Raw genomic sequence first — 24,041 nt, 5'->3', positions numbered from 1 at the left:
TTCAACCAGGGGCGTCGCGTGGGGTGTTGCACTGCCGCAACTGCACCACCTTGAAATTTTCTAAGAAAAAAAATAAGTATCTATAACGTTTTCGTTATTTTTTTGAACGAAATCTCTTTTAAAACCTCAATTTTGAAAACGACCATTTTGCCCACTTCACTGCCGCAAACTCTTAGCTGACTGCCGCAAATGAACTCAAAAAAGCAAAATTTCTTCAAGAATTACCGCAAAATCAATATCTTGCGGTAAGTAAGCTAAGTTGAAAATTCCCTAAAACAGGACTTGCTTAAGTATCATCTACAAGCTGTTGTAAACATAAAATAAAAAGAAAGCAAGCTACTGCAAAGGATTAAACTTGAGTTTATGTACCCACATGATTTTTTTAAATTTAACAGATCACTTCTATTAAAAGATTTGTCATAAATTGCATATATTGAAAAAAAAAGATAAAAACCCTAAATCACCAAAGTCTTAAAAATTTGATTTTTTATTTTAATCTGCATTCATAAACTTAACTATAACTGATTATTGTTATCATAAAGTTAATAAAATAAATAATAAAATTCAAGTTCTGAAAAAAAGAATTAAGAAGTTTATTATAAACTTCTAGTTCACTCTTACAGAAAAATATTTTAGATTTATATTAAATAAAAAATAGTATTATTGAAACAATCACATATTTAAATAAAGTAAATAGCCTTAATTTAGAAACTTTGATTACTTAGAGTAGTTTAACATTTTAGGAAAATTTAGTCTACCTCTACTTTATATAACTTTTGGTTTAATTTTTTCATAAACAAAGCAAGATTTTAGATAAAATTGTTGAAACATGGTTGCCTTGCCTCATAATCAGGATAACTTAGAAATGTTAAAAACTCAAGATGACCCAAGATAAATTAAAACAGACCAAATTAGAAAAATATTCAGGCTGACTAAAGCAGTTTTAATTTTTACTCTGAAAATAACAAGGTTATTTAAAATTGAAAAGTAAGTGTTTTACCCCTATGGCCACATGAAAACTAACTAACCAAACTTTTACTTCTATAATGGTTACATATTTATAAATTATCTTTAAAATTCTTGAAAATTTCAACAGCCTTACAACTAAACTTAAAAAAGTTGAGCTCCTGAGAAAAATACTGTCAACAAAATGAAAAACAAATAAATATTAAATAAAGAAAAGATACCCTTAAAAAACTATTGAATTTTAAACCTCCAACAAAAAACATTAAAATTAGAAAAAAAAGTTAATAAAAATGTTAATGTTTGTAAAAAAAAATGTGCAAATTAATGAGGAGTAAGGGGGGAGGGTGTATAGGCACTTTTTTACATGTTGTTCTTGTTTTAACTTTTTCAGAAAGCTAATAGTTACTCTTTAATAAACTTGAAATTTCCAATTAAACTTTTAGTTACAACCAGTCAAAGCCAGAGAGTACAATGGTTTATTATACAAGGAGCAAACCAAAACAGCAAAAAATACAATTTTACTGAAAACCTATATTCTCCATTATTTTTAAAACAATTTTTAATTAAACTTTTTCATCCTAATTTTTTTAAAACTTTATACTTTTGTTGAAGAGAAGTTTAATTTTTAAGTATCAATATATATTTCTATATATACAAAAAAAAACTTTTGTTATAACTTTTTTTTTCTTGGTGTTTTAAATATCTAATTTAGCAATTTTTTTTTGTTTTATAAAAGAAACATCTAAAGATTTTGAGGCCAACTTATAAAAAAAAGATATGATTTTAGTGATTTGATTTATTTGTTGTTTGAGTTTATATTATAAAAATAAGGATTCATTTGTACCTCTGACTGTGAATTACCATATCTCAAAAATTTTAAGAATTTTTTATATTGATAAAAGATGACTTGTAGTTAAATTAAAACTGTATAAAGTAATTTCAGTAAAATAATTCTAAAGTAGATGTTAAGGGCATAAAGGGAGGGGGGTAAAACATTTTTTTAAACACTGTTTTAGTTTGTGCCTCCCATTATGAACCTTTTGTTGCCTTTGACTTTGACCGGCTATATCTTAAAACATATACTGAATTTTTAAAATCTGTAAAAAGCATCTTGTAGCTTAGTAAAAACTACATAAAATAAGATCAAATTGTTTTATCCCCCCTATGCCCTTAAAAGCAAAGGTTATCTTCAGGTGTAGCAAAAGTTCAGTTGTTTTCAAACTTGACAGTAAAAACATATTTTTATTAAAATAATTGATATTTTTTTTAAATTCTGCACCACCTAAAAAAAATACCACGCGACGCCACTGCTTTCAACTAACAAGCATATTAAGATGGTTAACCTAATACAGAAGAAATGTGACTTATTTTAATAAATGGAATTTGTTAACTTTTTGTAAAAACAAACCATCTAATTTTTTAATTTATTTAAGATAATCAAAGTTTTATTTGACGTAGACTTTTGTACAGCTTATACGCTATAAAGAGTTTTTATTTTTGTATTTTAGTAATACTTTAACAATAAATACGCTATTTGATGTTCATTTAGCCTTATCGAGTTTTTTACAAAGACACTTAAAAACTCTTGCTCGCGATCAGTTTAAAAACTAGGCAACACATTGAACTTAGTTTTTATTTAAAAAAAAAAACAGAACTTAAAAAAATATCATACAAAAAACGCTAACACCTTTGAAAATTAAAACTTAGTTTAAATTGTTTACTGCTATAAACTGATTTGCTTAAAAGTTTTTTATCTTCAGTATTCGTTTTAAGCATTTTTATTCGGTTTAAAAGTAGTACTATAGAATTCTTAAATTAAAGCTACGTTAATTCAAACAATTATTATATCTAATTAGTAGTCGGACAAAATAAGCTTTGAAAACTTATTTTTACTATATAAAAACTTATTTTATTAAAATTTTTAAGCTAAAGCGTTTTTTTATATTCAGTAATGTTTTATTCCTTTAAATAAGGAGTGTTATATTAAGTACATATGAACTTAAAAACAGTGTAAGTTAATATTGGTATAACAAATAAACGACAAATTTTTAAAAGTTTTCGACAAAAAAACGCTATTTGTTTACCCCCGAAAAATGTTTTGTTTACTTTATTTTTGGCCATTAAAAATGTTTACCTTACTTAATCATTAGTTATTATTATTTTAATTACGTCTACCATTATATAAATCTAATTTATAAATCTAAACTTTTAAAGCTGTAACTAAAATGATTTGACCATGGAAACTTTCTATATTTCTTTTTGCACACAGCTTTATAGATAACTCAAATTAGCTAAGTTTGTTTAGTCTATAAAACTTAACTAAGCTGCTTTACTTCTAATCGTGGTTAATTTAACAAATATTTTTATATCTAAAAAGTAAAAGCTTTCTACACTTTTTAATTAATCTACTTTTTCTATAAAGTTGTATTAGTCTGTTTGTAAGTTTAAGTTTTTTTTTGATAAGATGTTTTTTAAATTTTAGGTCTCGACACATACTTCAACAGTTAAAAGAATTAATTTACATCACTACTGGTTTTTTAGGTTAAGTTAAACCATTTTTTTCATTACCGGAATATTAAACTGTTTTTACCCTCACTTTAATTTTACTTTAGTTACTAGTTAAAGCATTTTAAAGCGTCTTATTTGATTTGGTTAGAAAGTTTCGTAATAAAATTTTACTAAGTGCCTTTTAGTTTTGTGTTTTACTAAGCAAACAAGAATTTTTTGGTTGACCTTAAGATATAATTCATTATTACGTAAACTGTTTTAAGACAAATTATACCTTAATTTCAAGGTTGCGATCAATAAACATTAAAAATTTTCTCCTTTCACTTTTTTAAAATTTACATAATCACGTAAGGAGTTTATATTTACTTTAAAAACATATTTTTCATGTTGATATTTTTTTGTAAACAAAACTAGGTGTACTTAAAACAGCAGCAATTACCTTTCATAGATTTATTTAAATATCAATAACCAATTTTGTTTTTCGTAATTCCTCTGTTTTTCTAACTACAGTTTTATAGCAAGCTAACAGAATCATTAAATACGTAAATGTTTTTTAAATTTTTTAAAGATAAAGTAAGCTAATTTAATTTGTTAAAAATAATACAATACATAAATCTATTAAAATAAATATAACTTTTCAGCATTTGACCCAAATAACAATGTTTCTTCCACAAAAATGATAATTTCCAAATCTGATCCGTGGACATATTTCATCAATCTGTTAGTTTTTTTGTTTATTGAAATATTTTTAGACATTACAAGTTTCAAGTTTAATTAAGTTTTATTACAATTTAAATATACATCGTATAAACTATTTGTTCTACATACTACTTTGAATCCTTTTTTGAAATATTTTATTTTGAGCTAAATTTTTTTATTAAAAAACTTTAGGCTTTTAACTTACTTTAAAGAAAAATTGAAGCTTAAAGTTTAAACTACAGTTTTCAATTTTTTTAACAGGAAAGCAAATGGAGAAGATTTGTCAAGCTTTGTTTACGGTGATTTTCGCAATTCGTTTCTATGGTGCTCTATGACGTCAGCGTACCAAGTAGAAGGTGCACATGACATGGATGGTAAAGGTTGGATTTTGATAAGATAAAATACTAGCATACTATAATTAAAAAGAACCACTTTAAACGTTTAATTTTAATATAGAGTTTCAATTGTGATACACTTGTGTGCAACATTCAGTACTTAGTATAAACATTTGCTTTTATGAGAGTTTTAAAATGTATTACTTTGGGTACTTTGATATTTAAAAATGTGTTGTTCATATACTAAACTACAAAACTATTCAGTGCTATAGATGATAAAATCATTACAAACTCCTGATATGCATAGATCGACAACAAAACAAAATAAAAATAAAACAAACATTTTTTGTAACAAAGCAAACTTTTAAGTGTTATTAACTTCAATGTTTTTTCATCTAGGTTTGAGTATATGGGACACGTTCAGCAGTGTTAAAAGCACCATACCCGTGACGGAAGGCGTAGAAACAGCGTACAATCCTACAAGTATTTTGGACAAAGGTGAAAGTTTGTATAGCGGGAACACTGCTGCTGAGTCTTACTTGAAAGCTGAATTCGACGTTCAAGTTTGCTTACTTCAGTTTTTATTATTATTTTAGAGAATTTTGTTTTTGATAGTTCACACTAAAAGGTAGTACTTAAGTTTGTTAAGTTTTGTTAAAGACAAATCTTTTAAATCCATGCTATTTTGTTTCACTTCGATTTCAAAAACTAGCTTCTCATATTTTTCTTAAAAATAATTGTAAAACACTAACAAAACAGAGAAACATATTTTGCTTAAACTTTAAAAGTTGAAAAAATCAAGTACTGAAAATTACAATGCTCAAATTTGTAAGAATATAGTTGATGGTACCATAAAAATAAGCAGTTATTTAATAACATATCAAAATGTCTGTTAAATCAAAACTTATGAACTAAAATAATAAAGATGGCAGCTGGCATAGGAGTTCAAGGACATCAATTTTCTTTTTCGTGGTCCAGAATAGCGCCAACTGGCGATGTTGATGACGTAATAAACGACAAGGCGGTGACATACTACAACAAGATGATCGACCTGCTGCAGGAAAGGGGAATTTCTCCGATTGTGACGTTGCACCACTACGACCTTCCGCAAGCCCTGCAGGATAAAGGAGGTTTTACAAAAATACTAAAAACAAACACTAAAAATATTTTTTATGCTCATAAACAATTATTTTTGAGTAATACTATAAACTCAATGTTTTCAAAACATCTGTAATAACAAATGAATTTAACTTAACTAGGATGGTTGAACGTCGGTACCACTGCAATGTTCAACAAATACGCTGATTACTGCTTCAAAACGTTCGGAGATCGAGTGAAAACGTGGATAACTTTACACGATCCCCATTCTGTGGCGGTGAAAGGCTACGTCACTGGAACACACGCTCCTGGTAAATTGTGTATAAGTTAAAGGTTTAAAAAACTAGCAAGTTTGTTCCGTAATGGTTTTGTTGTATATAAAATATAAACAAAAACATAATTTAAATTTACAAACAAAATAAGTTAATTTAAAATGAATGAGTTTAAAAAATCTAAATGTAATAATTCAATAGGAAAGTCAGATAACCCGGGAAGCGATCCGTACACAGTTGGGAAAAACTTACTAATTGCTCACTCACTAGCTTACAATACTTATAACGACAACTACAAATCATCACAAGCAGGACTTGTCAGTTTTCTATTAATTTTACCATGATACAAATTTTAGTTACTTAGGAGTGCACAAAAATTTTAAATTATGGTTTTGTATGAAAAAACAATATATATACTATAATTATATAAAAAAGTATTCGTCTGCTTAATTACTTATAACTTTTATCTTTTTTCAACACAATTTTCTACTTTATTTAATAAATGTTCAAAATGTCATTCGCTGTAAAACATTAAGGTATCTATCGCACTTCAGTCTGACTGGTTCGAACCTTCAGATTGGGCAAATTCAGATAACATGGTGGCGGCAATCCGCATGACTGATTTCACGCTCGGCTGGTTCGCAAACCCTATTTTCTCCGCAGATGGGGATTACCCTCAATCTATGAAGGATTGCATCACTGGAGGCAGGCTTCCTTCTTTTACACAAGATGAAATCAACATAATTAAAGGTTTTAAAGAACTTAATCAACTTTATTTTGTTAAAACTATGCGAGTATTTAATTACTTAATACAACAAAAAAAACTTTTTTTCTGCTTTAGTATTAAATTTAAAAAAAACTAAAAGTACATCTTTTACTATTGTACTCGACTAAACAACTGTCGTTAAAAATGGTAATGCATTAAATTCTTTACTTTTCTATTTTTTTTTTCTAGCATGCTTATTTTAACTTAAACAGATGACAAAACTTTGACAACGTACTTTAAATTTAACAACCTTTTTCTTCAAACATGTTGACAGGATCAGCTGATTTTTTCTGGATTGCACCGGGATCAGTAATGCTCGTTGCAAATGAAGAAATGAACTCGCAACACTATTTTAGTGATATGGTTAGTTGTTTGTTAATGTTTAGTGCAGCTAAAACACTCCCATAAATACAATTTATCGACAAATTGTTATGAAAAATTAAAGCTTATCTTGAAAATAAGTGAATTTTATTTTAGTCTATAGGCTTTGTATATTAGTGCTACGAAAAAAACACTAATAACTTTTGATAAAAAAATTATATATAATTTTAAATTTAAAAAATTGTCTTAAATTAGTTTAAAATGTAAATAAAAAACATTTTTTGATCAGCACCTTAAAACACTTAAAAAGTTATCAGTACTTGTAAGTTTTGAAACAAAGTATAAAGGAAAAACCTATTCTAGAACGCCACAGCAGCACCGGATCCGTCCAATCCTCTGTACGCATCAAGGAAGCTGCTTTATTACGTCACATCAACTTATGAAAAGTCGTCACCGGTGCACGTCGGCGACGTCGGTTACCATGTAAACGAAACCGACGTGACTTTTGACGACTTCGACAGAGTGGATTACTACAACGTTGTTTTGAACGAAGTTTTAAAAGGTTTTAGATGTATAAATAGTTGTTTAATAAAGTGTTGTTTATACGATAAATGACAAATAATATGAGTTAAAAACAGAATGCATTTCAAATGTGTTTAGTCGTTTTCAGCATTTAAAAGCTTACAATTACAGAAAAACATTTTTAAACAATAAACTTGTATATGTAAAAAAAACTGAGTACCTAAACTTTTTAGCAATCGTAATGGACAAAGTAAATGTTTCTGGGTTCAGTTTCCAGCTGATGGACGGTTTCAACTGGGAACACGGGTTCACCAAAAGAAGTGGGCTTTTCAATGTGGACTTCTATTCTTCTGGTTTCAATAAGTTAGTAGGAAATATATGAACTTTATAATAAAAATACTATACCTTATATTAATCAAACAAGAAAGTAATGACTTTTTTGTAATATAAAAACCTAACTTTATTAATCCTCATTGTAATTTATCAACTTTTGATTTTTTAGACCTTTAAGAAAAAGAGTTAATACTATAATATCCCTTTTAAGATTTTTATAATTATACTGTTCTGTGACCTTTATTCTAGTTTTACAATATAAACACTTATACTTAGACAAAATTTAACTTAAACTTTTTACTTTTAGGGATCGAACTGCAAGAAATTCCGCAAAATTCGTTTCAAATTTGATGAAAACAAATAAGATGGCTAATGACACTAGTTTGTTGTTCGGAAATTTCTCTGAAATATCAAGAGAAACTAAAGAAAAACTATTACTAGCTAGTTCTGAGTCAAAAGTATTTGAACAAATGGACGCGTCCAAAATTCCATCACAAGCATCTACGAGTATTTTTAAGGCAAATATTATAATGAGAAAAAAAAAAGTTAAAACAATTTTTAGTTTTACAAACAGTTCAGAGTATAAAGTTAAGAAAGATTAAAGTGGGTAAATCAAACTAACGACTTTAAGTTGTTAATTTTTGTATTTCAGAATTTCAGTAGCCAACCAGTAAGGGAGGTAAATATGTTTTATTACGATATATTCCCAAAAAACTTTAAATGGAGTGTTTCTACATCAGCTTACCAGGTAAAAAGTTATGAAAATAAAATTCGTTTATAGCTAAAAGATATGTTAAACATGTTTTCCAAACTAGTTTCTGGAAACTAATAAAAACAACCAAGGTTTGCTTTTTTAATACATTTTTCACATAAAACTATACTTTCTGCAAAAACATGCAAACGAAACCCTCAAGCAAAATGTTGAGCCATGTTAAGTATAAAGCGTGTATTAGGTAGAAGGAGGTTGGAACTCTGACGGTAAAGGTTCATCGATCTGGGACACTTTCACACACGAAGGTGGAAAAACAGCGAACGGTGATGTTGCGTGCGACAGTTATCACAAGGTTATTTGTTTTATCAGTATTTTGTGGTAATACAGTGATAGAAAGTGTAGACAGATATGTAAATGTTTAATTTTGTTTTTAGAAAATTGTTTTGTTGTATTATATGTAGAGTAAAAACACAGATGAAATAGAAGAAATGTTTTTTATTTTGAAGTATTAAGCAAAATTAACTTTTTTCTATTTAGAATATTGTGTTGATTAATATTAGTTTAATTTATAATTTCTAAATATTTTATACTGTTTAAATATAACTTTCAAAAAAATTTATAACAAAATACATAGGTCGATGAAGATGTGGCTCTTTTAAAGATGTTAGGAGTTGACCAGTACAAGTTTTCTATTTCGTGGTCAAGAGTGTTCCCCGACGGAACTAATAACGAAGTCAACCAAATGGGTGTTGATTATTACAATAAACTGATCAACACCTTGATCGAAAATTCCATTGAACCTGTAGTTACTTTGTATCATTGGGATTTGCCTCAGGTTAAATTTGTTTACATTCTGATCTATTTATAAGAACAAAACTGTAAAACAAAAATAAAAATTTTTGAGAAAATTTTCGTCGTAGCAAATTTGGACCGTTAACTTTTTAATTAAAATGAACATTTTCTAAATAAATCTCTTGTAGATCTATTAGTAGATTAAAATAAAAAACATTAAGTTTATTATAATAAATAAAAACTGTTATTAAAAAGTATTTTATTTTTATAAAATGTGTATACAAATGCTTGATACAAAAAAAAAACATGAAGCTTATAAATTTATTTCAGAGCCTACAAGATATTGGAGGTTTTGAAAACGACACAATCATTGAGTACTTCGAAAATTACGCCGACTTCTGTTTCAGCAACTTCGGAAACAGAGTCAAAACTTGGATAACTTTTAACGAACCGTACGTCGTTGCATGGCATGGGTGAGTTTTATCCTAAACTGCTTGCAAATTTTCCAAAGCTTTTACACAAACAAGTCTTACAATTTTAAAGTGTAGCTGAATATTTTATTTTGTTCGTTATAGATAATCAAAGCAAACTTTTTGTTGTAAAATATTTATTTGTAGATACGGAAGCGGCACGTTTGCCCCGGGAATTCACGATCCGGGGTACGCGCCGTACACTGTCGCCCACAACATAATAAGGTCGCACGCGAAAGCGTACAGATTGTACGAGGGAAAGTACAGGCGGTCACAAGAGGGCGTCGTCAGCATCGCATTAAGTACTGAGTGGGCCGAACCGAAAAACCCTGATGATCCCGAAGACGTTGCCGCCGCCGACAGATACTTGCAGGTAAAATTTGTTGTTTCATGTTGTTTTTTTAGTTTCGTTTTTATTCAAGCCTTATTGTTCAGAAAAAAAAAACTCAGTTGTAAAACATAAAAAGTGTTTATGATATACAAGCATCGTGTGAAAAGTTTTTTATTCAATAAAGATAAACGTAAAATTGCAGTCAGTCATGGGCTGGTTCGGTCACCCAATTTTCAAGAACGGGGATTACCCGCTTGTAACCAAGGACTACGTTGCTAAGAAAGACGCGGCCGCAGGTAAGCAAGGACTTTAAAAAACAAACTAGCAAAAAATATTAAAAGTATATGCAAGATGATGTTTAATATGTACGGTTAAATTGAACTGTTTCATTTGCTTATTTTTTAACAAAACTGATTTTAATAAGAAAAGGACGCATGCTTAGCTCTTTTTATCTGGAATAAAATGTTGTAGACTCCTTAGTGAATGTGTTAATAAAGTTTAAACGGATATATACTTTTTTTTCAATAAAAATTATAATATTTAAATAGAACAAACTTAAAGGAATCACAAAATCTCGTTTGCCTGAGTTCACAGAAAAAGAAAAAGTTGAAATAGCTGGAAGTTACGATTTCTTTGGGTTAGCCAGCTACACTTCAAGAGTTGTGACTCATCAGGAAAAACCTGCCGATCCTCCGAACTGGCAGAATGATAGAGATACTTTGGAAGTTCGTGTTTGTTAAAAAGCAAATTGAATAAAAAACACTAACATCCATGTTATAGCTCTTATACAATTTATTAATTTTATATCACTTCTGGTAAGCATAATGCAAATATAGTAGCGTTCTTATATATATTGTAAAAATGTTTAGTTGACACATTATCGAAGCAACCTTAATAGTTATTTAGAACAAACCATTCTTCGTAAGCTAGTTTTGAGCAACAACAAAATACAGATCAATATAGTGATAAAACAACAGACCGCAGTTCCGGGAGCACGGCAGGGTCATCCTGAGTGGATCCAGTTTGTACCGTACGGGATGAGAAGGTTGCTGAACTGGATCAAGGAAGAGTACGGAAACCCACCAATATACATCACCGGCAACGGTGTGGCAACTTCCAACTGTGAAACAGATGACGGTGCAAGAATCGATTATCTGAAGACCTACATCGACGAAGCCCTCAAGGGTTGCAATTTCGTTATTATATGAATTTGTTTATCGCTTTATATGTAAATAATCAAACGAAGAACTGACTTATAAACACCTGTGTGTTAAAACTGTTGGTTGTTAACCTGTGTGTAGTTAAAGCTAGGCATTTTAGAATTGAGTTTTTTTTATATAATTTTATATAGAAATATACTTGAAAGTTTTGACAACTGACGCATTTCTAACTTTCTTTTTTTAGTATTTGTTAGTATCCTATAAACACAAAAAAAAAACAGCGCAGAAAATAGATGGGGTTGACGTCAGAGGTTACACAGTTGCGTCACTCATGGACGACTTCAACTGGATGAGCGGTTACGAAACAAAGTTCGGACTTTTTCAGGTCGACTTCGACGACGTGTCGAGACCGAGAACGGCAAAAAGATCATCAGTATTTTACAAGTTTGTTGGTTTTAAATTTTAATCAGATGTTTTAGTTTTGTCAGTTATGATAAACTAACTATGAACACAAAAATTGTGTAGTCTATAAGAAATGATTTTAGCTTTAAAACATTTTATTTTGTTTCCAAAAACATAGATTATATATTATTTTACTAAAAAACCATCAACGTTTTTTATTTTTACCAAAAAAAAACAGTGAAGTTATAAGAAAGAATGGATTTCCAGCTCTGCAAAGAGATGAGAGAATATCAGGAAATTTTCCAGAAAATTTTATTTGGGCCATTGCTACCTCATCTTACCAGGTTTTATTTGTTTAAAAACTCATGTAATGCGTCATAAAAACAGAATTACAATAAAAGAAAAATTATTCAATATTGTCTGATTTAACGGTAATATTGTTTTAAATAAAAAGTCTTTTTTATTTTACAAAAAAATCTACAAAGTTATAAGTACTCGTTACATAGCCTAAAGTACTTTCAAAAAAATTCGTCTTCAGTAGGCAATTAAATTAGAACTCTTAATTAATTAAAATAAAAAAAATATTTTTTTTTGAAATCACTTTAGGCAATGTAACGAGTACTTATAACTTTTTAGATTTTTTTGTAAAATAAAAAAAGACTTTTTATTTAAAACGATTTTGATAAAGACAAAAAAATCACGAAGAACAAGACACAACCAAGCGAAGATTTGAGATACTTAAATCTAGAATATTCTTACTGTTAACGGTAATATGTAAACTTATTAAATGTTTTTTTTTTATAAAGAACAAGTAAAAACTAAAAATTAATGTTTTAGGAACTTTTGATTTGATTTTGCTAGAGCGTGCTCTTAAAAAAGTTTTGTATAGCATAAATACTAATATGTAATACTATGCTATGAAATTTTAAAATTAATTGAATTATTTGTACATATTACATTATGGTAAATAGTGCTTTTTTGCATTTGTTTATCAATACTTAAGAACTTTAAAAGGTTGAGGGGGCATACAATCAAGACGGCAAAGGCCTGAGTATTTGGGATCAAACCTCCCACACAGAGGGTCTCGTACGAGTAAGTTTCTATTCATTTGTTTGCATCTTTCCATGTTAAAAACACGATACACGCAACAGAACGGAGACACTGCCGATGTTGCTTGTAATTCTTACAACAAACTTGAAGACGATATCAAAGCAATTAACAACATGCAGCTTAATAGTTACAAGTGAGTTAAAAGGATTAAACAAAAAGTAAAAAGTTTGCAAAAACAAAATTGTTTCATACATTTGGTTTTAATTAATAATAAATAAACAAAGTAATTTCAATAAAGTATAGTCTTGAACTTAAGCAACCTATACCTATAATTTATTTAAATATAACAGCCCATTAAATAAACTTTGTCAATATCGTCAATAGTTCTTATCAATCTAATTATCTAGTCTTAGTGTAAAAAACAGCGGTTCTTATATAAAAGTTTTAAACTCATGTTGTTAGGTTTAGTATATCTTGGCCTCGAGTCTTGCCTAGCGGTTCGTATACAGACAACACCTCTATTAACCAACTAGGAGTTGACTACTACAACAGGCTTATCGACCGGTTAATCGATATAAATGTTAAACCGATGGTTACTATCTACCACTGGGACCTCCCGGCTCAGCTTCAAGTTTGAAACAAAATTGATCTTTTATTTCAAATTGTATGTTACTTTTTTGTCTATTCAACGATATTAAGTTTTGTTTAAAATAATATATTTTTCTTTTACAAACTTTATCTAAAATATTCAAACTGATTTAAATCATATAAGAACCTGTTTTTTGATAATGTAATATCAAAATTTTAAGAAACTAGCATAAATAAATAAAACTTGTAGCATCTGTTCAAATAAATCAATTGAACAAATCATATTTAAAACAATATCTTATTTCTATTAATTTCTACATAAATTGCAATTTTAAGTAAATTTTATAAATAAATTTAGTAGAAATTGTTCACTTAATTGAAACAGTGGGAAATAGGAGGGTGGCCGGATGAACGGATAATCAAAAAATACGTGAGTTATGCGGACTTGTGTTTCCGGTTGTTTGGGGATCGGGTGAAAACGTGGGTGACCTTCCACGAGCCGTGGGAAATCGCCAGGTTGGGCTACGGCGACGGCATAATGGCCCCAAACGTGAAAAAGAACGGACACCTGGATTACAAAGCGGCCCACAACGTTATTAGGGCACACGCTATGGCTTACAGGTAAAGAAAAAAAAAGTTAGTAAGATTAATACTATCTGTTACTGGATTTTTTTTAATAGTTTTGAGTTTTAAATCTAAGAAGTTTAGTTAAGAACGAATAATATTCTTTTTGTTGTCTTGGTAAGTAACCTAGGTGTAAATTTAAACAGAATTTAAAATCAGTTAAATCAAAGCATAAGTTTCAGATGTGATGAACTAGGTTTTGATTTTAATCCAAACCAGCCGTATGCACTTGGCTCATTAATTTAACTATCAAAAAAAAAAAAAATACATTTTACAGGTTGTATGAGAATAAATACAAACTTGTGCAAGGTGGAATCGTGGGAATTTCAATGAATTCTGATTGGACGGAACCTCGCAGCCCGCACAAACACGTCGATCATGTTGCTAGGGACAACTATATAGAGTTTTTTCTCGGCTGGTTTGCCAAACCTATTTTCGTCGATGGGGATTACCCTAATATTATGAAGGTTTGATAGAATACTATATATGTGACTTTGTAAGTCTAAAATTTTATTTCTAATTAATCAAACGTTAAAAAAATTCAACGTATACTAATATAAGCATATTCATTAGATTTAGTTTAATACTGAAATCAAAAATGTTATATTCTTTTAGTTACTTTAAGACAAGTCAAGACATCCATAATGTTAAGCAAATACATTTAAAATATATAGATTTCCTGCAGATATAACTAACAGTAAACAAAAATTAAAAAACAAAAGACAATGATCGGGGAGAGAAGCGCCCAACAAGGATTCAACAATTCGAGACTTCCGCATTTCACTGAGGAAGAAAAACGAATGATCCGCGGATCGGCAGATTTCTTCGGCCTCAATCATTACACGACGAGCCTCGCCTTTAAAACCTTCTCCCATGCCGACCCTTCAACCGTCGGTTACCAAGACGACGTGGAAACCGGCACGGACGCCGATTACACGTGGCCCAGGGCTGAAGGAACATATTGGCCGTACGAGGTTTTAGCTACAGAATTAAAAATACTAAATGATACTAACACTATAAAGTTATTTGATAAATGCTTATTGTTTATTGGATTCCGGCCATGATATTTTATGGTATTTTTAACTTCATGAAAATTTTATACATGTAATATAAAAGTTTTTGATTTAATCATTAAAAGAATCTAAGAGATAGTCTAGGAAAGTGTAAAGACTTTAATATTCTTAACGTATAACAAAGCGTCTTTTTATAATAAACTTGTAAATTACTTATTTAAAACTATATATCTATTGATGTTTTTTATTCCTACTCCTTGTTGTATACAAATGTTTTTGTTCCCATTTCAATGAGTAAGTTCTTTTGACTCTTAGGTTCCTTGGGGAATTAGACGCATGCTACAATATATTAAGCTGCAATACAACGACCCTGATATATTTGTTACTGAAAATGGATTTGCGGAAGTAGATACTTATCATGAGCTGAACGACTATTGGAGAAAGGAATATCTTGTGGGATATTTAAACGAAGTACTCAAAGGTTATAAGTTTTGTATTTAATATAGTTTTTTAAAGTTTTTGTCAAGAACTTTTCTTTTACTGCATAGGGATTTAAAAACTTCTCCAAAATTTTAGTTTTAAACTTGAATTATACTAACTTTTTTTGTTACTTTAAACCTGTATAACCAAATTTTTTTCATAGTTTCTTAGGATCGAGTTCTAACTTTTTTGAATAACTTGTATATTGCATACTAAATACTAATCAATATATAAAAAATTGAAAAGAACTTAAAAAGTTTTTTATTGATGTATCTTTTTCTATTCAGACATTTATTTACATGTTTTTTTTTGCTTTTTAATTGTTAACCTTCCACTATTTTTTGAACATACAATGTATATTTGCACTTTTGAATACTGTCCAAAATACAGAAATACCCAGCAGTCAACTGTAATAGGTAAATACAAACTTTACACAAAATATAAAACTAATTAAATCATAATTATGTAACTTTATATTTAAAAAATATACAATTAAGTTTAAAAACCTATTAATAATATATTATTAGGAGCAATAACTTGTAAAGGGGAAACATAAATTGGTAGTTAACTAGTAACAGGACGATATCTAATCAAAGGGGCGTTAATTTTTTAATTCATGCTCTATAAGTAATTATGAAAACAAGTTTGAAAAACCTTAATTTAAATAATCTTATCTCCAAATAGTCATTCTATTTAAAATATATTAAACGTTTTCTTTTTTAACCAGCAATAAACGAGGACGGTGTAAAAGTAAAAGGATATGTCGCATGGTCGTTGATGGACAACTTTGAGTGGCAATATGGTTATGCTGAGAGGTTTTAATACTAGTACTATACTAATACTTGCTTTATTACACAGTTACAATTCATAATCTAGTTCATTAGATTTAGCTTGTTTTATATATGGTTTGAATATAAATGCTGATTTTGTTTGCTTGCAAAAATTAATTAGAAAAAACTCAAAGTATCCAGAAATGAGTTTAGTTTGTTTATGCTAATTGTAACTAATTGTAACTAAGAAGGTGTTTATTACAATGCGAAATAAGTAACTGTTCAGCTAAAATTGATAAATATTACTCACAATATTCTCAGGTTCGGGATGTACTGGATAAATTTCACCGACCCGACGCGGGAAAGGGTAGCAAAGCAATCAGTTGAATGTTACAAGCAGATCGTTAGAGGAAACGGATTTCCGCCAGGTGGTATTGAAGAGCTGAAATACTGCAGCAAAAGTGTTGAACTAGATCCAGGTTACTATGAATAACCTTTGGTTTAGTTTCTAAATTGTTTCAAAAAATATAGTTTTTTCTTATCTAGATTGCTTTTCAAATAAAGTTATTTTACAATAGGATTTTAAAAGAACCGTCTCAAAACTAAGCACCTATTACTAAATATAAACTCTGAAAACTAGTTGTTGCATCAGCTAAATTTATTAGATAGGCAGTGCAGATTTATACTAAAAAAAGCCATCTATAACTGTTTTAAAGAAAGATATATTTTGTAGTACCCGGACCTGAAATACCTAGTCCTACGCAAAACACTCCTGAAATTCAGGATGTCAACTTCAAGATGGAGTTTCTAGGAAAGGAGCTTGATTTAGATTCAGCCCTGACTGCTTTGAACGTGTTGTTTGGTGTATCTATTGCTCTGGCTTGTATGTTCGTTCTTGTAGTTATAGGTTTTGGTAAGTAACAAATTCCAATAAAACTATTTTTTGTTTGCTTTCATTCTCATGCATGTTAACTTAATTAAAAGTAAATAAAAATTTTTAAACAATTTTAAGGTTTATTCTTTGTTTTTCAAAAAAGTAGTTTTTATTATTTTAAGGTACTTCATAACTTTCTATTAATCTCTAACGAATTATTACTTTTAGTTTGATAAATTATGGTTTGAAAAGCATATTATATAACTTTTTTCTCATCAAAAGTTTATTATGTAATCGTTTTAACACTTGTTACTTTTATCGATATTACGTTTTAGACTAAAGTGAAACATAAAATACACCTTTTAAAATCATGAAGTTTTTATGTTTTTGATTTTTAAGGGCCGTATATTTGATAAAATTTCAGTAGAGTTATTAGTGATGTTATAAAACTACAACAACAAAAAAATTGAGCTTAACTGAATAACATATTTTTTTATTTTATTATTTTATTTTGCTTTATATCAGTTTTGTTAAGTTTTAACGTTGTAATAAACAAAAAACTTAATGAATCTAGTTTTCAGATTACAACGTACGAAAAGCCAAAAAACAAGCAAAATATAAAGAAAAACTTCAAGGTGAAAGAAACTTTAGCATGTCTAGTTTTTGAGTTGTTTGCAATACCTACTAAACTAGTACCTTCAGTTTGTGGATGTTTTTGTGCTACGACTATATATGTTCTAAAGTTAATACTGCAACAGCTTTAAGTAAATCATTCTCAAAGTCTGTTACACTTAAAATTTTTGAAAATGCACATTTTTAGATATTTTATCAATTCCATTAACGTTTTTTTATGCTTATTTTGTTAGGTCTGTTCGCTTTGAATTTTGTAATTTTTATAAAAACTACAAAACTAATAACAGACAAAAAATGAATTAGACAAATAGCGTTCTTAAACTGTTTTCAAATGTTGTCATTTGCAGTAAGTAAATAAAGAATCGAGATTTTTTATTTAAAATTTTAAAACAGACAAAATGATGTTTTTATATTCTGGAATCACATAGATCTCAACTATTTGTATAATTTAATACAAATAAAAACGTCAAGTTTTTCAATCTAAGCAAAAGGTTATTATGGTTAGTATTTTTACTTAAATTTATACAAGTAATATTTATTTTTCATGTTAAGTTATTCTCAGTTAAATATCATGTTGTGTTGTACTTATTTTTACTGTATGTTTTTCTTCTTTTTATATATTTTATTATGGTAAAGGTACGAGTTTTTTTAATGTAAAAATTTTTTTTTTGTAACACAAACTACATAAAGTAGACTATTTCCTCGATGACCCAAAGTTCTTTTTATACACAAGATCTATGGACCAATATTTTTAAGCGACGATTGATTTATCGTGTTTAATAAACCTCTCAATTAAAATCCGATAAGTTTAATTTTAACTTTATAATTTTAAAATTGCAATATCTAACTAGAGTATTTTTACAAACTATTTTAAGATATAAGAAATAAATACGAAAAATGTTTTGGTTGACTTACTACTTGAACTAACAGGATAATATTATATTTATATGTCATTTAAAAATTAGTATATTTTTAAAAGACAAGCACAATAATTGCAACTTGTACTAAATAAAAAGAATCTTTTTCTAACGAATAAAAAAATTTTCGGTAAAGACAAATTGAAACTTTTTAACTAACAGATTTAACTTTTTGTTATAAGGTAGTTTTAAAGAATTAAGAAGAGTTATTTCAGCATAAGTTACATAAAATTTAAGATTTTCAATTATATAAATATATAATTTAAATAGATTTAACGCAGAAATCAAATCAAATTGAAGGTTCACATCTTAAAATAATTATCAATTAAAAAATCAGGCGATAAAACTGAGTAACCGTCTGATTTTTTAACAGATACATTTTTGGTCACATAAGCATAATTACAAAATGTTTACCTGTAAATTGCATTGCAATAACTTTATAACAAAAATTAATTTACTTTATTTAACCAAAATACGGAAAGAATCACAAAAATTTAATGATTTAAATAGAAACAGACTTATAAAAGATAACCTGACAGAAGATAAGTTATAATCATTAGACGCATTACAACCTGAATAAATTGGAGTTTGTGGTATTTGTAATTATTTTTATCAACTAATTACTAAATCTTACGCCACATATCGATTAAACTGAACTACTTAAGAGTATATTATTATTACTTTTATATACACGACTACTTTTAAAACTTTGTTTTTTTTTTCCTCTCTGTTGTTATACATTTCTTTTGGTTAACTACATATTTTAAATAAAGGTTTTCTAATTTTTTGCTTTGATTTAATTTTGATTTCATGATTATTGTACAGCTACAGTGTATTTTTACTTTTGTTTTTGTTTTATATTTTTAAAACCATCATCTTCAATCTAAAAGAGTGTTCTTTCTTTTCAAAAATTGTATTCAAAGAAGCTCATTTAAATCACCTGATATTATTGGAGTAATTTATGTTTAAAAACTTAAAATTTAATTAATTTTCATAAACATACTAATTTTTGTTACTTTGTGTATTTTAAGTAAAAGTTGTAAATGGTTTTTGATTTTAAAATCATTGAAAAAACCAAAATAAGCTGTGAACTTCTTCTATACATACTTATTTTTTTCTAGTTTCACTACTATAGAAACTATACTAAAATCAAAACAACTTTATAGTCAAACAATTTTCAATTGTAAAAGGTTAAGCTTGTAAAACAATGTATTTAACGTAAACCTTCAATATTTAAAATGTTGACTCTTGACCCGTTAAATAGTAATAAAGCACAGATATAAATAAAACCTAATTCGTCTTAACTGATATGCTAAATTTAATTAAGCTTTCATTTGCTTATTCTCTAGTTTTTGTTATTAAAGCTTTGAAGTAATGAATGTAAAAAGTTTTCTTTTTTTTTATAGATTCTTAGCCTAAATTGTGTCATTTATTAGGATTTTTTGGCATTAATACTATAATTATCTAATAACTTCTCTTTACCACAGATATTTAGATCTACCTCCTAAAAAGCATTTACTTTATCTATAGAAAACAATTACTTACGAATTAAAAAATTTTACCATTGATACCTAAAATAGTTGTAAAATGTGTTGGACAAAAGGTTTTCTTTTAACATTATCTCCATTAAACTAAAACATGCTCACAGTATTCTAGGAAATAAACACATGCCAAAGTAAAATGATAAAACGTCTATAAAAGCTCTTCAATGTTTTAAAACTTTTTGATAAATTAGCTATTTTAATATTTTTATTTGTTTTAGCTTAAGAACTATGTGTACACTGTTTATTCATTGTAAAAACATATTTTTTCTAACCTTTTTTTTTAATTTCACACAAGTTAAAGATTTAAGAGTTCAAAAACTCTGAAAATACATTTAATACTTACAAAAAATTCGGTACACAGTTTATTTTTACCTAATTTTAATCTCAAATGTAGTCAAGTGTTTTTATGTTAGTATGTATGTAATAAATAACTTTTAGTCGTATTTAAAAGCTTTTATATCTTAAAGTATGTTACTTTTTTCTAATAGTTACACTTTTACGGTTACAAATAACTTTTAAACATCAATAAAAGAAAAATAATTAAACGTAATTGTTATATTTTAGGTATTTCTCTTGATAACCTTTTGTTTTGTAAAGCAAGAACACAGGTATGGTGTTTTAAGGTGTTTCCCAAAAAATTTTGAAAATTAATGTGATCGAATATTTTATGATAATTTTTTTCTAATATTCTGGTAAACAAGCAACAAACAGTTTACACTTTTCTTTGTTTTTATTCTTACCGTAGGAGCTGTTAATGCATTTTACAAATTTTTACCTTAGATGGCAGTCGAGCCAAGCCAGATGGTAGGAAACAAGAGAGTTTACGACAAAAACTTTATTCCCGCTGCTAACAACAATATGAACGATGTCAAAATTCAATTAAAAATATTTTCAACTAGTATGTTATGAACGCTGAATATTATGTTTATAGCAAAAAGTTGAAAAAGCTTATGTTCATACCAACTTTGAATAGTTAAAAGTGAATTGCTATATAAAAATCAAAACTGTCGCGTAAAACTTGTGCTGAGCAGTTATTTGTTTACGTTTAAAGCAAATAAAAGTTTTACATTTTGCATTTCCGTATACAGCAATCAACTTTATATAAGAAATAACATGGTGTAAATTATTTCAATCACCCAGGTTGTAGATCAGGCAAGCCAGATGAACAGCTGCCAACCAGTTTACAATGGCAACTGTGCACCAGACGCCAGCTAACGGAGAAAATTTACTTAATCAGGTATTTTTTTAAACAAATACTTACCGCTTCTTTAAACGGTAACATTTTTCTACAAAGTTAATAAAAAAACGGCTTCTTGTTTCTCTTTATTAAACTTTAAAATGCTTAAATGCTAGTTGTTATTTTTTATAAGCTACACGAGATTTAAAGAACTGGAGTACTAAACTTGGAAATCATTTAAAAACTTTTTATTTAACGATGTAATGAAACATCAAAAAAAGTAAGACATAATTAAGATTCTTTTTTTCTGTTTAAAGGCGAACTTCTGATCTACAATTTTGAAGATTATTAGTACTTTAGTGGATAATGATTAGTTGTTGACCTTTATTAAAAATATAAGCCTTGAAAATTAAACATTTTTTTTTAATATCGACTGTATCTGACTATTGCGCCAATAAAAAGAGTATATTATATTTGAATATCGCTTTATATTACACTTTGAATTGGTTACTATTTTTAAAACAGTTAATTCAAAGATTGATTTTAATTACTATTGGAAGGTTCAAAAGTATACTTTCAAAATATATGTTTTTGTTTTTTTTTCGTTATAAATTTCAAAACTAAGTTAGCAGAGAACTATTAATTATTTTTATAAAAAATATTTGAACAAAAAAGACAAAACTAAAACTTTATTAAAATAAAAAATGAATAAAATAATAAAAAAGGTTTAACGATAAGAGAAGCATACTATAAACTAAAATCAATTAGCGAAAAAAAAATTAAGAATGATGTCGTTATTTACATCGTAAAAAAACATTTAACTTTGTTTAGAATGCTTTACAAACTTTAAAAACTTCATATAAAAAAAAAACTTACAAAAAAGTTAGCAGTTGCTGTTTTCAATTGTCTTAATAAAACAAAGTCTAATTAAAAAAAAAATATTTTGTTTCAACAGGTATAGCTTCAGGAAATTAGTAAGTGAAACTAAGCTCAAATAAATGGTTTAAAATTAGGTATTTGTTTCAAATTAACAATTTAGAAACAAGGAAGCAGCCTAGTTCTAATTAATGAAATTATCCGAATTGGTATCTTTGCATGTTCTTAAGAAAATATGGTTTGAAGAAGCTTCTTTTTTTTTCGAACATACTTATGTTACTTGTTAAAAATAAATGTTAACATAATTAAACAGTACAGTTGTTTTCATATTCACATTAAAATTAACTTGAAAGTAAATGTAAATAAGCGTACGGTTTATATACAAAATTTTTTGCTTATCTATTATTAAATTTTGAAAATTCAAATGTCAAACGAACTGTAGAATATATTAGTTATTTATACATAACAATACTATAACGGTGCACAGAATTAACTGTATACTTATAAAATTACACTTATTTTATAATTTGTTATGATGTTTGAAGTAGTTAAAAGTGTAACAAACCGTATGATAAAGAAATATTTGTACATAAAAACAATAATAATATAATCTTAAGGTAGTTTGAATATTTAAAATTAAGCATTGAAGAAAAGTCCTAAACATTATAAAAGTTAAACTATAATAATAATCGTAAGAACTATACGGAAGAAACTGAAAAAAATATTTTTTATTCAAAATAATTAGTTTGTTATTTTACAAGGTTTCATTTGTTATTATTCATTTTCTAAATATATGAAGTATTAAACATTCATGAAAATAAAACTTTGTATATATATGTATGCATATAATAAAATACTAATTTGTTAATGCAGATATACAAACAGCACTTAATCTAAACTATCTTTATACGACTTTGAAGACAATGTTGATTTAAAACTGATAGTATTGAACTATTCCTTTTTTTTTACAGTTTACACTATTAAAAACAAAACTAAGTAACTTTAAACTTAATTTCATTATTAAATACGACAAAACTGTTTTAAAGGTTTTCTAGCTAGGTTGCTAACTCTGAATAATTATTTTAGCTATTTGCATTTTGTTTTGTAAAATAAGGCTTTATATTTTTGTGATTTACTAAATTTACTGAAACGAACTGCTTATAAACCTAATCAAAAGTGTCTTTTTTATGTCAAATGTTACTAAATAAATAAAAGCTTGAATTTGTTATACTTATATAGTAATATTATTTCAAGTTTAGATGCCTATATGAAATGAACTTTTATTTTTCTTAAGAATATCTTATAAGCAAAATGTTTTAGCATATTTAAATTCAAAATAAATTTTACAAAGAAAAATTGTATTAAAGTTTTCATTGAATTAAACAGTTATGTTAAGTAAGAAAAGTATAAGATTTTATAAACTATAAGATTTTAATTAAAACTTTTGAAACTATTAGACTTGTTAAAATCATAAAACTTAGGTCTTTCATGTTTTAAACTGTTTAGTGTTTTTCTTATAAACATTGTGAATCACAAAGTTGTACAATATACAGTAACATAAACTTTTGTATACAAAGTTTGATTTATATTTTTTAATGTTTTATTTTATAGTTAGTTTTAGTAAAAACACCGACTTTCTGATAAATTAAAGTTCTTAACGTAATGCACATTTTGGCTTTTATTAGTTTAAGTTCTTTCAATTGAATAAGTTATTAAATTTTGTTCATTTTCCTGATCAGTTATTTAATCATGCTGATATCTCATAAATAATATCTAAGTAAAATATGATAGCTTACACGTTTTTTTTC

The 24,041-nt window shown here is 27.4% G+C and overlaps 1 protein-coding gene across 1 annotated transcript; it reads left to right on the top strand.

Annotated features, from left to right (window-relative positions):
• Positions 1 to 4,150: 4,150 nt before the first annotated feature.
• LOC145836494 (lactase/phlorizin hydrolase-like) lies at positions 4,151 to 17,133 on the top strand. The gene is made up of 31 exons (XM_082944292.1): positions 4,151 to 4,194; positions 4,435 to 4,553; positions 4,908 to 5,071; positions 5,434 to 5,638; positions 5,768 to 5,917; positions 6,080 to 6,195; positions 6,433 to 6,628; positions 6,919 to 7,007; positions 7,329 to 7,527; positions 7,721 to 7,850; positions 8,128 to 8,278; positions 8,473 to 8,568; positions 8,774 to 8,884; positions 9,167 to 9,367; positions 9,655 to 9,797; positions 9,942 to 10,167; positions 10,328 to 10,421; positions 10,687 to 10,856; positions 11,103 to 11,310; positions 11,567 to 11,729; positions 11,926 to 12,031; positions 12,702 to 12,779; positions 12,839 to 12,930; positions 13,200 to 13,368; positions 13,711 to 13,946; positions 14,227 to 14,416; positions 14,672 to 14,923; positions 15,278 to 15,443; positions 16,170 to 16,257; positions 16,534 to 16,691; positions 16,946 to 17,133. The coding sequence occupies exons 1-31, from the start codon at positions 4,151 to 4,153 to the stop codon at positions 17,131 to 17,133; spliced, it is 4,698 nt and encodes a 1,565-aa protein (XP_082800418.1).
• The last annotated feature ends 6,908 nt before the right edge of the window (positions 17,134 to 24,041 follow it).

This window comes from Thalia democratica, chromosome 5 (assembly GCF_965202585.1).
Source record: "Thalia democratica chromosome 5, ktThaDemo2.hap1.1, whole genome shotgun sequence".
NCBI lineage: Eukaryota > Metazoa > Chordata > Thaliacea > Salpida > Salpidae > Thalia > Thalia democratica.
Note: the sequence above shows the minus strand (reverse complement) of the source record. Positions and strands in the feature narration are given on the sequence as shown.